Source organism: Sinocyclocheilus anshuiensis, unplaced genomic scaffold (assembly GCF_001515605.1).
Source record: "Sinocyclocheilus anshuiensis isolate Anshui unplaced genomic scaffold, SAMN03320099.WGS_v1.1 scaffold106, whole genome shotgun sequence".
Lineage (NCBI taxonomy): Eukaryota > Metazoa > Chordata > Actinopteri > Cypriniformes > Cyprinidae > Sinocyclocheilus > Sinocyclocheilus anshuiensis.
Genome location: NW_015542347.1, coordinates 789,514 through 807,161, shown reverse-complemented (window position 1 = coordinate 807,161; position 17,648 = coordinate 789,514). Strand labels below are relative to the sequence as shown.

The following is a 17,648-nucleotide window of genomic DNA, read 5'->3' as shown; positions in this document are numbered from 1 at the left end:
GCTGTTTTTCAGCAGCAGGGACTGAGGGACTCGTCAGAGTAGAAGAAAAGCTCAATGCACCAAAATATTGTCCAGAGCATTCAGAACCTCAGACTGGGCAGAAGGCTCACCTTCCAATAGGACAATGACCCTAAGCACACAGCAAGAGTGGCTTATAGACAACTCTGTGAATGTCCTCGAGTGGCCCAGCCACAGCCTGAGCTTGAACCCAATCAAATAATTCTGGAGAAACTTGAAAATGTGCATTTGCTCCCATCCAACCTGACAGAGCTTGAGAGGTGAAGAGGTGAGGAGAAAAATGGCAGATAATTGCCAAATGATGATGATCAAAGCTTGTCGCATCAAACAAAAAAAGACTTGAGACTGTAAAGGTGCTTCAGCAAAATATTTAGTTAAGGGTATGAATACTTATGCAATGTACTTATTTCAGTTTATTTTTATTTTTAATAAATGTACGAAGTTGTGACAATTCTGTTTTTGCTTTGTCAGTATGGTGTATGGAGTGTAGATTGATGTGGAAAAAAGTAATGTAAAGCAGTTTAACAAGGCAGCAACATAATAAAATGTGAAAAAATTAATGGGGTATGAATACTTTCAAGGCACTGTATATGTATATGTGTACATTTTTTAATAGATAACGTGCACAATATATACACAAAAAAAAACAAGAGCTGTCACCCAATCATTATTTTAATTCTTATTTTTCATTTAATTCACACTCGAAGACACGGCTCAGGCATTCGGTGTGGTGGTGTTTCACTGCAGACACATGTTCCACAAGGAGTGTCTGCCGTCCCCTGGGAACGTAAGTCTTCTGTAATCTTTACATATAACTGCTTTTTAAAGGTGAAGTATTTTTTGTAATCCACCTTAATATGCAAAAACAACTAGAAGACTGTATTTTGTATTTCTAAGATAAGTTGCACTATCCAAATCCATTTAGCTAGCATTCTAATTGCTCAACCAATGGCATTTATTAATGCTAGAGATGCAGAAATGACACACTTCACATTTGAACCAGCCTGCTGCATTCTTAGAAAAGGAGAAATTTTAATTTTGCTTCTGCACTATTACCGTTTTTCATTTTATGTTCTTTGGCAGGTCCCAGGAATACAGTATTGTAACATCTGCAGTGCAAAGCGGAGAGGACCAGGCAGTGGCATACTGGAGATGAAGAAATAATCATTCCTCCTAGTAGAATAACAGTTATACAATTACCACTCACTCATCAGAACCTGTCAAAAATTAATCAATCTTAAAATAATCTTTCCTTTACTAACAGTATTTATTAATGCAAGCTTGTGATTGCTAGATTTTGTTTCATAAAAGCACCAATAAAGCACTCATATAATCTGTTGAAGTCTTTTGCCACAATGTTCCAAACAAAACATGTAGTGCATCGTCACTTTTTTTTCCCTCAAATCTTTCTTTCCATTAAGTTTTTAAATTTTGATTACTAATTATATTTTTGAATGGTTTGTATGAACAGACACCATCTGGAAAATGTTTCAGTGTCATTCAGATGAATGCAAAATGTATGTTTTTGTAAGGCTGAACTTTACTGATAAGTCACATACCGCAATCATACAGCAAAATAATTCAGCTAAATGTATTACCACAAAACCGTAGTTTAGTACACCACCCTCAACTGCTCGAAGAAAAGCATAAAAACAACCTAATGCAAGCTTGTGATTGCTAGATTTTGTTTCATAAAAGCACCAATAAAGCACTCATATAATCTGTTGAAGTCTTTTGCCACAATGTTCCAAACAAAACATGTAGTGCATCGTCACTTTTTTTTCCCTCAAATCTTTCTTTCCATTAAGTTTTTAAATTTTGATTACTAATTATATTTTTGAATGGTTTGTATGAACAGACACCATCTGGAAAATGTTTCAGTGTCATTCAGATGAATGCAAAATGTATGTTTTTGTAAGGCTGAACTTTACTGATAAGTCACATACCGCAATCATACAGCAAAATAATTCAGCTAAATGTATTACCACAAAACCGTAGTTTAGTACACCACCCTCAACTGCTCGAAGAAAAGCATAAAAACAACCCAGCTGTATCTGTCCAGTCAAAAAAAAAACAAAAACATGGTGAATGAGGAGTTTAAAGTCCAAACAGAATAGCTAGATTGTTATTTGCACATTGTAAACAAAATCGCATCTACATAAGCTAGAACTCATTTGACACGACCAACTATTCATAGCAATGACTGCAGCACCTTCTACAGACCACAGCTGCAAAAATACACATCAAACCACAAACATGATATGAGATTAGAAAGGTTAAGCTTTAATAATGGTTTGTCAATCATGGAATCAAATAAAATGAGGAGAGGAACAGGGATGAAAGGGTTAAAGGGACATTGTTAGAGAAAATCCATTATTCGCAATATGTTGACAAACTAGCGCAGAACTACATTCTCACAGAGGGATACGGAGGTGGTTTTTACTCCTCAGAGTGGTAAGAATCAAATCAAGCAGGCTTTACCTGCAAAACGACCAGGAAGTGCCTTCCAGAATGCTATTTTAACACATTCTCTAAATATATATATATATTTCTCTCCCATCACTTTCATATTTTTTTCCCCACAGTAAGGCCACTTTAAAAAGTAAATTTGAAGACTCAATGCCTCTGTCAACAGATCTTGCAAAATGGGGAGGGAAAAAAAAATTGAATTTTCAAGGTTACAGTTAAAACGTTGAGCTGCTCCTCTTTGGCCAGACTGGTGTTAATTCCTGCAGCCAATCAGAGCCCAGGACCTGGTCGACATTGTAACCACAGTTACTTACTGAGGTAGCCTCCACTCTCTAGTGCCCAAACCAAAAACTCCCAGCGTTCTGTCATCACAATGTAAGTACAAAAAAATCCAATGGTTTGGGAGTTATACTGATGTAGTGAAGAAAAAAAATAAATAAAAACCCTCAGCAGATGTTGGTTTGTTTAATTCTCACCCAATGTCTTGAACTCCATCCTCAAAGTGGCTTTTCTCATTTTCTCAGGGTTGGCCGATGTCCAGTGGCTCTGCCGGCCAACCACCCCCATGAGGAAATCAACCGTAAGAAACATTTGATGCCTTGTTCGTTTGATGCAGTGTCATTCATCTTGGTGAACGGTGTCGTATAAAGCAGAATTTGAAATATCAGTCAGTTCCTGTTGCTGCAGCCCGTTTGAATGCAGTTGATAAGGGAGGGCCTTTATCAGCCGTGTCCATGTGTGTATGAGAGGATTTTGATGGCTAAATGGGTCAAAATATGTTCATTTCTGGGTGTTGCTTGACAGAGGTCTAATGGGATGTTTATGTATTGTTGTGTGCGAGTGTGTGTGTGTGCATGTGTTGGTTGTGTGTGTGAAAATGGGCACAGACGTCTCCAGCTCAGTCAGGACTGCATCAGACAGCTGCAGGACATTTTCCCCCAACGAGTCTTACTGTACCATTGGTGGTAGGCTTGGGGGGGGAGAGGGAGATGGCTTTTACTTGTCCCCCAGGATGGCATACTGATTATCTAACTGTAGATGCTGCATGGAGCCTGGGCCTTCCCCTTCTCTGACCCGGCTCCTGTGCTTGACCACCTCGAAGGTCTTCTCCATCTCTCGGTCCCTGCAACAAAATATCCACCAGTATGCAGGATTGGTTATGCTCAAAATGGAATACTAGCAACTGTATAGTATGTACAGGTGCATCTCAATAAATTAGAATGTCATGGAAAAGTTCATTTATTTCAGTAATTCAACTCAAATTATGAAACTCGTGTATTAAATAAATTCAATGCACACAGTTTTGTTAAATGTGAGCCAAAATCATCACAATTAAAAGAACCAAAGACTTAAACTACTTCAGTCTGTGTGCATTGAATTTATTTAATACACGAGTTTCACAATTTGAGTTGAATTACTGAAATAAATGAACTTTTCCACGACATTCTAATTTATTGAGATGCACCTGTATATATTTTAAACCAGGGGTCTTCCACTAAAATTGCTTGAGGTCCAGTAAAGAACCCTCCTCACCAGCCGAGGTACGGACAATTATATACCTAAAAACATGAATTGATGGTTTTTGCCAGACCAGGGTATCTGCAGGATTTGAAATCTTAAATTTAATGCTTTAGGACCTTTTTTAATATCTGCACAAATAAAATTAAAATGAATGTAAAAAGCATGATTTAGAGTTCAGATACAGGTTTTCACACACACAAAAAAAAGTTTGATAAAATGATAAACTTCACATTTCAGTCTTTAAACCATTTTTTTAAGAAAATGGAATCAAAAGTTTTAATTATTATATTAATTTAATTAATATAATAATTATTTGATAATAATTGTTTAAATAACAAATATATTTTACCGTCTTAATTGTTTACATTTTTATAATGCATTATCTTCTTGTCGATCCACTAGTTCACATTTACAACTCACATGGGTTGATTTTCACATTGGTCAGTCTGAACAAAAACAGCAGGGCTTAATGAAAATGTAAATTCAATCTCTGCCAGCAGGTGGCGCTTTTGGAACGGCAGAAATATAGCGGTTTCCCTGGTAAGGGCAGTACACAAAGCAGCAGCTGAATTTTAAATGTGCAGGGCTCATATTTATTCAATAAAATAATAGCCTTTTGAAGTTTAATCGTTACATTCTATCCCCAAATTGAGGGCCTCCTGAAATCATAACTAAGAATATCTTGTACCATTTAAGACTTTAAAGGGGTCATATGATGCGATTTCAATTTTTCCTTTCTCTTTGGAGTGTTACAAGCTCTTGGTGCATAGGGGGTGTCACATGTGGTTGCCGCAAGCCCTCCGGACGCTCCTTCGTCGAATCCGCCGGCCGCCCCGTTCTCAAGCCCGCCCGCCTCTGCTCACTCAAGCCGGCCTCCGGCCTCCGCTCACTCAAGGTGGTGTGTGACGCTTTTTCATTGTGAAAGCGAAACTACGTTGTTTGGCCTTCCAAAAGAGGACACGACTAGAAATCAGTGGTTAAGTTGTATTTACAACACTGTTCCAGAACAATTCAACCCAAATATTCAGATGTGTGCAGCGCATTTTATGGAGGACTGTTTCCTGATCCTGGTAGAGTAGACTACAATGCCGGCTGTTCTGACTCGCAGACTATAAGTACGTTTTTATATTTAAAGAATTTGCCACTGACGACTCAAACGCGAGTTTTTTGGGCAGTGTAGAGTAGCACTTGTTGTTTGTCATTTCTCCGATCACAAATGCAGACATGGTTTTATGTTACACTCCGGCCGGCCAGGGCATCACAATATGGTAAGGGGCGTAACATTTCGGTCACACGCTTGAGGTATTCGGCCAATCACAACGCACTGGATAGCTGACCAATCAGAGCACACCTCGCTTTTTCAGACCGATGAGCTTTGTAAAAATCGACACGTTTCAGAAAGGCGGGGCATAGAGGAGAAACAATAATGTACAGTATGTGGAAAATAATTTGTTTTTTGAACCTTAAACCGCATAAACACATTTCATTACACCAAACACACAAAATAATGTTATTTTTAGCAGCATCATATGACCCCTTTAAGGACCCGTCAACTTCACTAATTTTTGAGAACCCAATTGTTTTTCACTCACTGAAAGTTTCATCTGTGTGAGTGCAGCTCTCTGCTCTCTTCATTGCACAAACAACTGCACCTAAACGGCTCGACTGAGCTGACCTTGATGTGCTTGATATAAATTTGATTTTATTAGAAATTAGCATTTGGCATTTATTTATTTCATTATGTCAAAACCTTTGCGGTCCGCATGGATGCATCTTAAACAAGTATTTCAAATAGAATGCAAAAATAAGTGTTTCAAATGGTAGGTAACTACAAGACAATGTGAATAAATTTCTAATTAGTTTCTGCTTCATGTAGTGTTATCTTCCTTATGAAAACTAGATGAAAACTTTTATTAATAACAATTAAACATAACATAACTGGTATAACTAAAACTACACCAAAATACATTTTTTACTAAATGCACATTTTCAAGACCCAAAATCTAAAGGTAATTTTACGTTTTGAAAAATGGCATACTTTTTACACTCCTGCATTAATCGCATAACACTAAAATGGCTCATCCAATCAGAAATTTCAGAACTATACATTTTATAATGCACATTTGGGCAGTTTGGCTATTTTAGTATTATTTGTGTACTATTATAGTACTTATTATTTTGAATCAGCTTGTTTTTTTTTTGTTTTTTTTTAAGTTTAGTAATTTTGTCATTTATATTAAGTTTTTATTTCCGTTTTAGCTTTAGTCATTTTAGTACTTATTTTATTTCAGATAGTTGCCAAGGCAAAATTTTTACATTACATTTAAGTTTTTCTCTTAGGTTTTCATATTTAAGCTTAATTTCTATTCACAAAATTCATTTGTAATTATTTTAGTAAACAAAACACTATTATTCCATGCACAGAGAAAATCTGCACAGTACAAATACTGCGGAAATCGCAGCACATCAGTATGGCATTCCTAACATATTCCGTGTATGAGGAAAATCGAGTAAGGAAGCTAAAGGTACATCTGATTAAGCAATGAACAGTACAGACTTTTAGAAGAGCTCAGTCACTTACTTGCGAGTCTCCACGTGTCTGGCGGTGGAGAGGAGAGAGGGAAACTGGGTGTCGTTGAAGATTTCTGGAGGCCCTTGAGTTGGGCCTCTCTTGGTAGAGGTTAACCGGGCCCCTGGGGGACGATACACGCCAGGTGCTTTGGGCTCAGGAACCTCAACTTCCTCTACTAACAGGAAATGAGACAGATCAGTGTTTAAAAACTAATCTCAACTAATACTTTCATTAGTTGGCTATTTATACTAACACTGCCGACTCACCCGAAGCAGCTGAAGGGGGGGCGCTTGATTTATTCCAGGGTCCAGAGACTTTATCACCAGTGACCAGGATGATCTCACCATCCTCGCCCACTTCCTCCTTCTCGTATTCTTCCTCCTCCTTCTCATCACTATCAGACAGACGAAAAATTGTGTACTTCAATAGAGATACGCTGTAACATGCATGAATTCAAATAAACTCTTTGCTTTGATAAACGTTCTAATATATGAATAAAATTTGTAACCCTGTTTAAGCGATTCCAAATTAGTTTTTACCATTTCTACAATTTGTACAGGGTTTGCATTTTTCAATGACAAGAGTATTGTAATTTGCAATTCCTTTATTTCTGAAGCAGATTTATTATACGTGACAGCATTAAAGTTTCTTAATCCATATGATTCATCTTAAGACATAACTGACTGTTCAAATTAAAGGTGCAGTAGGAGATCTTGGAAAATACTACCTTTAGAACGAGCGTTTTAATTGGACGAACATTTCTTGGTTCTGTGCCTTCCACAGAATATATAAATACATATAAATACATTTAGACCACTTAACTTAATGATTGCTATCGGGATGTGAAGAGACTTTCAACCAGCATAACAAAAAATGTTTCTGAAGACAATCACCTATTGCACCTTTAATGCTTCATAAAAGCATTTTGAGATTTAAGAAGTGAGTGTGCATCTCAATCAGTGCCAATCCTAGACTTCGGGGGCCCTACGCAAAACTGTGTCGGCGGCGGCGTTGGGGGGTTGAGTGGGGTATATGAGTGGTTATGAACGAATTAATGAAACGCATTTGTCCGTGTTTCACTCCGTCTCGAATCACGTTCGCGGAAAACGCTTGAGAAACAGTGTCTCTTTCGCAGCTCGGTATGCTTTCAAATTTTTTTTTAGTCTCGAGCAAGACTGTACGACATTTACGTTACATGATTTGACTGATTTTTACGTAGAAAGAGCGACAGCGCACCGCATTAAAAGAAATGATCATTCATGTTTTCATAACCGCTGGCCAAATTCAAAAACGAAACTAAAATTAAATCATCTTTGAGAGCAAGGGGGCCACCTGGTGTTTCGGGGGCCCTCTGCAGCTTGCGTATAGGGAGGATCGGCTCTGATCTCGATGCATCAAAGCCACCTGCATAAAAGATGGTGAGAATTAATGCACGACTATTCCATCACGAATAAATCTCTCAATTAGTAAAACGAGTGTCTATTAAGCCTTGCACAATTTTCAGCTGTCCCAGATGAAAGATTGACATCGTGAAACAATCATGGCGATTTCTGTGATAGTGGCTCCTAATCAGTGCTCATGTCGTACAGTGAGAGAGGTTCAAAGACAGCCGTTATCACGGTCTTGCGACCAAAGATAGCCTACGATCATTTTCTGACGATCACGTGTCATAAATTTAGCATCGAACAGTGTTTGCTGGTACGATCCAAGTTTACTGAGCCAATAAAAATGAGACATGAAAATCAACGCGACATGGCGCTAAAACATAAAACTGCTCACATCAAGCTCTTATTCCCTCCTCTTTCACCGCTTCCACTTTTTTTTCAGCACACATAAAAATACAACTGTTATAGTGTGATTCATATGGTGCGTTCCAAACGGGATATATCGCCCTCCGAAGGGCACTTCGGAGTGAAAACAATCATGGCCGCCATAGTGAAGGGTTGTTCCAAACCGAAGTGCTCAAAACTGGCCACTTCAAAGGGCCCTTCAGAATGAAGGATTTCGAAGGGTACAACTGATGGACACTTCGGGCTCCCATGATCCTATGCGCAGATTCTTTGCATGATGACGGCGCCTCCATGTGGGCACGTGATGATGACGCAGAAGAGCACTTCAAGAAACAGTTGTTTGGTCCCCTACACCCTTCAACCCTTCGAAGCTCTCACTCCGGAGGGTAAACCCTTTGAAGGGATTAGGGCACAGGGATGAGCCCTTCCGAATGGAACGCAGGGAGATTGCACTTTTTGTTTAGCACTAGCGCATGCTGATGACGTTTTACTCTTCTATAGTAATGTGCGTCGCAGCGTACGGGTCAATTGGTGTTGGGTGCAACGTACAGTCTACATACGTCGCACCCAAGTTTATTAGATCCATGTCGCACATTGTGACATGCAATGATCTTATAGGATTGCTAAAACCGTGCCATGTGTAGAAGGCTTTATAGATTACGCAACATTTTAATGAATAAGGTACACTTAAAATTATACAGTCTAATCCTGTTTATGTGAAATAAGCCTGTTCCCGACCAGGTTTGAGCTTTTGGACCTGTTACTATGACAGCAGCTCCGAGATGAACAATCCTGGATCATGTCAAATCGCCAACAATAAAATCCAGCTAACTGGGTAATCCATGTATGAAAAACGGACCCCAGTAGCATCAAATTCATTAGATGCCAACTGTTTGTGCTTCACACCTCATCTGCAGGGCCTGGAGTCGGAGTCCGGTGTAGTCCACCTCCTTCTGCTCAAAGTCCTTCCATTCCTCATCCTCCTGGAGTGACAGTTTAAGAAAAGAGAGGTGACCCTTATATAGAGTATAAGTGTAGATTATAAATGTAATTTATAAATGAAGTTGTGTTATGTAAGCAGGGCTGGGCAAAAAATCGAATGCGATTTTCATGTGCATCTCGTCAGTAAAGCCGCTTCTGATGATTAGTAGTAAATCTCCAGCATGTGCTTTCAGATGGAGCGGCATTTACTGCACAGAGCCATAGATCATTGACAAGCTACACAAAATCGCGTTCAAAATCGCAGGCGATTCATTGCCGATTTTGGTAGCTTGTTTTTTGTTTTTTTTTAAACCCTTCACATAGTTCTCCTAATCAACTTTCAGAAACAGCACAGCAGTTAGTTTCACATCCAAAATTAACACTTAATTGTCTCAAATCAAGTCTTTTTCCCATTTTGTGTATGAATTGTGTAATGAAATTGAAAGAACAACAACTATGTAGGTGTTAAGCTCCATCTAATTATTTTCATAGAACTTCATTTTCTAGATTAGGTAGGAATACATTTCAACATTTTATTACTGTACAAATCTAACTTGCGCAGTTTTGTATTGTTTTTGTACAAGTTTAATCATTTTGAAAACAGTATGTAAATGTGTAAATTGGCCTGTAGGCACATAGAATTTTAGTGGAGTTTGTGTCTGAGTGAGAAAAAAAAAAACTCAAGTAATGAATTAAGTCACATCTGAATATATAAGAGTGTGCATTAAGCTACATGGAGGAACATATTGCTGTTTATTACTTTTTAAGTATGTTGCAGCCATGATTCAGTTCATAAAAACACATTTAGAACATGTCAATGTTAAACAACACTAATATTTTAACATTTACTACTCTAGGTTTATTTTTCACTCCATAAGCCACATCTTCTATAAACTCAAACGCTCTCAAATCAGCTCATTCAACAGTCCTCTGCTTGTGAGCTGCTTGCGTGTAAAATAACACAGTGCCACGATTCACTCTGAACCAAGCAGTGAATTTAATTAAACAACAGTATTTGTGATTCAATAATTGCAATAAGACATATTGTGATTTTGGTTTTATTTTGATTAATTGTGCAGCCCTAATATCTGGTGAAATTCTGGTGCAGATCTATTCACACTCCAATGGCAGGCTAACACTGTCTACAATCCAGTTGCACTTTAGAGAAGGATTCAGTTCAGAATTACAAACAAATAAAAAAAATGTTTAAAAAAAACTACAAACATGGTGGATATGTGAGACCATCAGTTAAGTGGAGATGTTTAGAGTGACTCATCAATATCGATCAATAAACTTAATGAAAAATATATAATACAAATATTTAGATATTAAAGGGGTCATATGATGCGATTTCAAGTTTTCCTTTCTCTTTGGAGTGTTACAAGCTGATTGTGCATAGATAACATCCCTGAAGTTGCAAAGACTAAAGTCTCAAAACCAAAGAGATATTATTTATCAAAGTTAAGACTCTGCCACACCCCCCTAAAACGGCTCGTTCTAACACGCCCCCCACATATCTACATCACTATGTGGAAATATTTGCATAATGCTGCCCAAATGTTCAAGCAAAGAAAGAAGGCGTGGTTTCAGCGGAAGGAGGGACTTTGTAGAAAACGAAGCGTTTGAGAGAGGCGGGGCATAGAGGACCTACAATAATGTACAGTATTTGAAAAATAATGTGTTTTTTGAACATTAAAGCATGTCAACATATTCTGTTACACCAAATACACAAAATAATGATCTTTAAAAAAAGCATCATATGACCCCTTTAAGAGAACTACATGGTGAATTTTAATAAAGACACATTTGGCCATTAATGCATCATTATGCAAAAACTTGCGCAGAGTTCTCCGCATGAAAAACCCATGACTGATCAGCAAGCTACTTCTTTCTTGCCAATATGGTACAAAAAATTGAGTAGCTTAAAGTAAATAAACTGAAATGTGTAGTGTGTATATAAGGATGTTCAAGGCGCAGTAAGCGATTTCTGAGAAACACATGAAATCACTGAAACAAACTCACCCCTACCAAAAAGGATCCTACCCCTATCTTGATAGCTCTGCCCCCAAATTCATAAACATGCTATGCAACATAGGCTCCTCCCCCATCCCGAGTGGACACGCCCCTTAATGGTGATTGGCTTTTTTTTTTGCACTTTTAACTGTAACAATATGTTTGACGGGCTATTTTAAGGTTGCATGTAACTAAGTGACCATGCAGTCCTTTAAAGTCACAAAAAAGTATTCCGTTAAAGTATTGTGAAGTACATCCGAATTAAACAAGTTATCAAAAAGAAAAAATGTAGGGCAGGGGTTCTGTCTATCAGTTGCTGATTTCATTTGGAGGCAGATGAGATGAACATGAGCTTGCAGGGACAGGGGTTACTGTAAATGGACTAAATGACAGGAGTTTGCCAAAAGATAATCAGTCTTATTTTTCTGACTCAAATTAGACTAGGGCTGCACGATAAATCGCATGCGATATTTAATGCGCATCTTGTCAGAAAGCCGGTTCTGTAATCAGCGGTAAATCTCCATCACGTGCGTGCTTTCACATTGAGCAGCATTAACTACACAGAGCCGTTGTTCACCGACGAGCTGTGCAAAAAATCGCGCGAATATGAACGTGGTTTTGCTCAACTCGTCAGTGAACAACGGCTCTGTGTAGTTAATGCTGCTCAATGTGAAAGCACGCACGTGATGGAGATTTACCGCTGATTACAGAACCGGCTTTACTGATAAGATGCGCGTCCAATATCGCATGCGATTTATCGTGCAGCCCTAAATTAGACTAATCTACCTTTTTGTAACTGACCTTAAAACGTTATGACCAATATTGAAGAAAAATGTGCAATTATGACGTGGTAGTACATCGCAAAACATGCCTACTCTTCTGTTACACACTTAAAAGTATGTACTTTTTCTTCATAAAGGGATTACACACTTTTAGGGAACAGCATATTTAGGCGAACTGATGCAACGTGCAGGATTTAATTAAAGTGACCTGATGTCAACTGTAAAAGTACAATCATCATACAAAACTTGCGTTCATTAGCACATTGCTATTCTGTACTGTCTTACAAGAGAAACAAGCATATGGTGGAGGTGAAGGACACAGTTACAGCAGCAGTTATAAAACCCCTGCTGGAAGATTGATGCCCTTAGCAACGAATTTCAGTATGATGTCACATCACCCAACATACGTCACAACCAAATGCTACTTCTATTTAAGGGTAACATTAAAGGCATGGTTCACACAAAACTTACACTTCTGTCATCGTTTACACACCCTTGTGTTGCTCCATTGCCATATGAAATGTTAGGCTGTCAATATCTAATGTTCTGCCAAAAATCTGATTTTCTAGAGGAAAGAAAGTCAGGCAGGGTGAGTAACGTTAAATTATGACAATTTGATTGTAAAATTAACTATCAATTTAAGTAACGTAGCAGCTGTCAGAAACATAAACCGATGATAGCTACAGCACAATACCACATTAACTTTCTTTATGAAGATAAAAGAAAAATGTAACCTTTTATTAGTGTTATTTGCTTGTTGTCACAAAACTGAGTGAACTGCCTGCTTAGACCACATTGCGCTTTTAGAACGTTCACGCGCCCTTTGTAACGTTACCTACAAACGCTGTCTAGATAGGCAGCTCACTAGGTTTTGTGACACAGCCCGTGTGTTGTTTGACTGCGTTACCTTTTCTATCTGCGCGTCCTGATTCTCACTCTTCGTCGACTTCTCCTTCTCCCTTTTCGTCTTTTTCACCGCCATTACGGTTCCTCCAGCTCCTCCGGTCGCCTGCTCCTTCCCCTTGCCCTTCTCCTTCTTTTTCTTCTTGTCGCGCTTAGCGAAGAAGTCATCCAGACTCTTCTCCACGCCGGCCGGAGCCACATCCGCCATCTTATCCCCAAATTTCCTCCACTAAACACTAAAAAAAAGCTTAGAAATGATCAGATCAGTGTCTGAAGCGACAGCAAACGAGCCCTTGCGTGCGTGTCTGACAGGTAATCCGTATGTTTCATGTGTATCCGCAGGTTAAAGGTGTGCTGAGAGCAGCATGACAGACTCGCCAGCTGAAAGTGTGACACACACACACACTCGCCCAATGCACCGGATAGTGTTGCTTCCGATCTGACCCGGATGGGAAAGTGGCTTTGTGATTGACAGTTCTGCTATCCAATCGCTGAGCGACAATGTTAGTTTTCGACCAATCCTATCGCAGGGTGAGGATTCTGCAGTGCTTTTGCCAGATTGTGCAATTTTGTTCTACAATTCGTTGTTAGTAGTTATACAACACTTGTGAAGTAATTTAGTTAACAAATGAAAGAAAACTTATGTCTACTGATACATTTAGATATGCAGCTGTGCTAAAAACTGCACAGAAGAGGCAGAGTTGCAGAAATAATGTTAAATATTAATATAATATTAATATGTAATAAATGTTCATTTTTATTGTTTTAAACATGATATTTTGAATATAGAAACAATAGAATTATAAATAAAAACATTATATAAAGTACTTAGCTGGTTATTAACACAAAATAGCAAATATTTTATGAAAAACAATTTTTAATTCAAGAATCTGCCGTTAAATAACTTAACACATCTGGAAATTAAGGGTGGGCCCGTCAATGCCTTTAAGGTTTTTTTTTTTTTGTCTTGCTTAGGGCCCTTTATAAAAAGAAGGAACTGAAAAAGGATGTTGTTAAGATGAAATACTATTGGGAACGTAATGTTTTGCTGTGTAGCATAGGATTTTAATTTAATTTATTATTTAATTTTGTATTGGCATTTAGTTTTTTCATTGATTTATTTCTTTTTTTAAGGTGGAGCACACACAGCCAGCATAAAGTTTTATAGGCCAAAAATTGTATTATAGTATTGTTTTAGTATTTCTCAAATAACTCAAGACAGAATTTGCAAAACAAAGACTATAACACCTAACTGCCTTCTAGCATGCAGCAATGTGATTGAGAGGGTTTATAAAAAGACTACAAACATCTGTTGCCTTTTGAGAGACTGTGAATGAATGAACGTCCCAGTTGTGTGTCACACCGAACAGCATGTGAATAGAAACGCTTCATTCAGCATATACAGAGCAAACAGGGAAGATTCCAGAAACCTTTGACCCATTTAAATCAGGGGGGAAACATTGGCATGTGTGCTCCACTTTGCTTTTTTTTAACAGGCTTTGCTTTAAATATTGACAAAAATCAACTACAGACTGAAGAAGCCTTCAAAGCCTTTTTATTTGTATTGCTCAGCAGTAAATGTGCTACAAATGATCAGACATGATTCATAATATGCAAGAGCGATTTTTTTCTGTCAGCTGAGCAATTACCTCTCTCTCCTTAGATATCTAAAACTCATGCCAGCACAAAATAAATGGACGGAAACAATGAAAAAAAGAAGAAACGGAAAACATCAATCTACAAATTAATTTAAAACAATATTTATATAAAATCTGCTAAGCATACAGAAACAAATGGGATATGTAAAGAAAAGATGATGATATGGTCTTAAAACATGTTACCAACCTCAGTGACATGTGTTCAAAGAAAGTACAAAATAAAATAGGTTCTCTGTATGTATTTATATCTAACAATTACACTCTATTACATCCAGTGGTATCATTGACATTCATCTAAAAAAACGGTAAAACACAGCAGTAAGCACTGAGAATCAAAGAGAAATTCATTTTGGTCTCATTTATTCTCGTCAATGTTCACACAAGGGACAAAGATAGACAGACAGAACCACAAGCACACTCATTCACCCTTCACTAAGAAAAACATGTCTTCTAACAAAATATATATAGATTTAGCCAACCTGTTAAGCAATAATAGTGCCATTTTCATCAGAGCATGTCATAGCGAATAAACAAATATAGAGGTTTAATAATAATAATAAAAAAGAATGCATTTCCACTACAGTTATACAGTATAATGCTTAGCCCTGCTTATGGAAGTTGAACACAAACACGTACAACATGAACAGATATGATGTGAAATGTGGAGCACAGTAACATTACCATACAAAGGGCTTTGTATGAGGCATTTCATTGGCATTTAAGCAGTTTTCTACTTGCTTGTGCAACTGTGTTAACGCAAATGGAATTTTAGGTTGTTTTTAACAACAAAATATTGATAGAAACCAAATCCTGTTTGACATCTAGTCTAAAGACACACATACACCTCAAATCAGAAAAGAGGCATGCAACAAGACATATACACACACAAAAACATCTCGAACATCTAAAGAATGGGACAATTGTCGTTTTGTCTTTTGGCTGGTGACTCAACTAGGGACAAACCATCTCAGAAAGTCATGATTCATCCTCTATCAAATGCAAACAGGCAATCAACTCAATTTCCTCCATGAGGGAAGCGAGGGTTGCTGCAGTACCCACTGGACCCATTCCAAAAATGTTCCAGAATCAATGCCCTTTACCCCTGCATCCCCTTACATACAGAATTCAAGTGCGGCAGGCTTTTTTAAGTAATCATATTAAGTGTTTTGGGTAACGTCACACAAGCATCCTTACACCACGCGTCATGTTTCTCAGTACTCTGCACCACCAAAGCCACTGGAACATAAGAGCAACCACACTTATTGTTTTTATTCAAAAAAGACATAAAAACCCTTATCACAATGAAGCGTCTGTAGAAAATCCACATCAGAAAAATATGCAGGGGCTCCCCCTCATAGTAAATAGCATTTGTTCTGTTTTGTAATATTCTTTCAGCTCCTTGAAACCAGTTTCATATATAAACCGCAGTCTCTGAAGGTCCACCACATATATGTATATATATTTATTTATATATATATATATATTCTTAAAAAATGCGAGCAAATAAAAGGGACTGGAAAATCCTCAAGGATTTTGTCTCCTTTTAATATAGTGTGTTTAGATATCAGAAGCCTTGTCTCTGTTGATAAAGAGAGTCTCTTGGCAAAAGGGGTTAACCAGAACCACGCCGCTGTCGCTGTAGTCACCATTAGGGGGCAGACACGTCTCTTGTTCCTGAAACGCAAAGAAACATAAGAACATTAGCACTGTATACTTGCTTTCATGCTAACTAAAGGCTAATCACTTAAGGGCGTCTGATCCTACAAAGGTAAATACAGTTAAGGTGAAAGGAACAGGTTTTCTTCTCAGGATCTATGTTCTTATAGAACAAATGTGCATTTCTATGGTGTAGTGATTGAGCTCTATCACCATGGAGACTGCGTGTATGAAATGAATGGGAGGAAATGAAGGAAGAAGCAGAGAAAATTGCACCTGTCCAGGAAGACAACTAATTATAAGGCTCTAGATTCTAAAAGATGTTTTGTGTTTGGTCACACATATTAAATGGGAATTCTTATTCAAACATCAAAATGAATCCATCTATCCAACTTTCCATAAATCTATCTATCTAAAAACTTGTACGCTACAAAAAAGTGTTAGCAGGATAGGAAAAAATAGTCAACTGAAAACAATTACAAAGTAAAAACCGAGGACAAATAAATAAAGGCAGGTAATGATTTGTCTCTCTTGCTTCTCTAAAAGGGTGATTTGAAGACCTGTGGGTCACCGGCATCCCAAACATAATTCTTCTTCTTCTTCTTCTTCATCATCATCATCATCATCATCATCATCATAATCGCACTCCTGTCAGAAAAGGTCAGCAAGCAAGAACAAAAAGGTGGGAAAAAAAGAAGCATGCAGAGGTTGAAATGGAAAATATCAATGAATGGATGATGGTAACAATCTCACAAAATGACTAGAAAAACAAAATGACTAAAAGAAACTAGTGAGAAAGAGAGAGGTAAGGTCTCTGAGCACCAGGTGGTGATATATAACGTGAATGGTACCATTAAGTGATTTTTTTCAAGCACATTGTCTTAATTGCAATAATTACTGTTCATTCCATAATGATACCCCAGCAATGAAAAAGCTATGAATATCTATATTTATGCCATTCAGACAGATATCTTATTCAGTTGATGATTCGTAGAGTAAATCATATTAACAGCAAAGCCTTTTCTGTTCATAAAAGCATGGTGTTAAATCGAAGGTTAATTACTGTGAATGGTGAAGAACATTACTCAAAACTGCTAAAAAATCTCTAAGGCTACGTTTACACGACAACGATGTAGTCAAAAACGGAAAAGTTTTTCCCTTGCGTTTTTAAAAAGTTTCACGTATACACGACAACTTTTTCAAAACGATTCGCGTTTACACATATCCGCGAAAACCAGTAGCCCCTCACTGCAGAACACAAGATCCAGGGGGCGTGGTTGGATCC

General features: G+C 37.8%; 3 protein-coding genes across 5 annotated transcripts in view; 1 reads left to right on the top strand and 2 right to left on the bottom strand.

Moving 5' to 3' along the window:
- Positions 1-1,663, top strand: part of LOC107691426 (vacuolar protein sorting-associated protein 41 homolog) — a 31,709-nt gene extending 30,046 nt beyond the window's left edge. Inside the window, exons 28-29 of the mRNA XM_016490016.1 lie at positions 726-805; positions 1,102-1,663. Of these exons, the coding sequence (XP_016345502.1) occupies positions 726-805; positions 1,102-1,182 (161 nt within the window). The 3' untranslated portion in view covers positions 1,183-1,663. The remainder of the gene's footprint in view (positions 1-725; positions 806-1,101) is intronic.
- Positions 1,664-2,280: 617 nt separating this feature from the next.
- Positions 2,281-13,515, bottom strand: cdv3 (carnitine deficiency-associated gene expressed in ventricle 3). 3 transcript variants are annotated; one of them, XM_016490013.1, is made up of 6 exons: positions 13,428-13,515; positions 13,054-13,285; positions 9,277-9,353; positions 6,847-6,974; positions 6,590-6,755; positions 2,281-3,610 (listed from the first exon to the last, which is right to left on the bottom strand). In XM_016490013.1, the coding sequence occupies exons 2-6, from the start codon at positions 13,255-13,257 to the stop codon at positions 3,484-3,486; spliced, it is 702 nt and encodes a 233-aa protein (XP_016345499.1). In that variant the 5' UTR covers positions 13,258-13,285; positions 13,428-13,515; the 3' UTR covers positions 2,281-3,483. The 3 variants fall into 3 exon arrangements, with proteins under 3 accessions (XP_016345499.1, XP_016345500.1, XP_016345498.1); XM_016490014.1 differs by having other exon boundaries at positions 6,590-6,752; positions 13,054-13,509; XM_016490012.1 differs by having other exon boundaries at positions 13,054-13,508.
- A 2,645-nt stretch (positions 13,516-16,160) lies between these two features.
- LOC107691423 (transmembrane protein 108-like) overlaps positions 16,161-17,648 on the bottom strand; it is a 40,627-nt gene continuing 39,139 nt past the window's right edge. The window contains exon 5 of the mRNA XM_016490010.1: positions 16,161-16,381. Coding sequence (XP_016345496.1) covers positions 16,265-16,381 — 117 coding nt within the window. The 3' untranslated portion in view covers positions 16,161-16,264. The remainder of the gene's footprint in view (positions 16,382-17,648) is intronic.

Excerpts from the sequence above, each read along its gene's own strand:
- cdv3 (XM_016490013.1), bottom strand. The coding sequence starts at position 13,257 with ATGGCGGATGTGGCTCCGGCCGGCGTGGAGAAGAGTCTGGATGACTTC. Across the intron at positions 9,354-13,053 it reads AGGACGCGCAGATAGAAAAG|GAGGATGAGGAATGGAAGGA; the intron begins GTAACGCAGTCA and ends CTGTCACTCCAG. Across the intron at positions 3,611-6,589 it reads AGACACGTGGAGACTCGCAA|GGACCGAGAGATGGAGAAGA; the intron begins GTAAGTGACTGA and ends ATTTTGTTGCAG.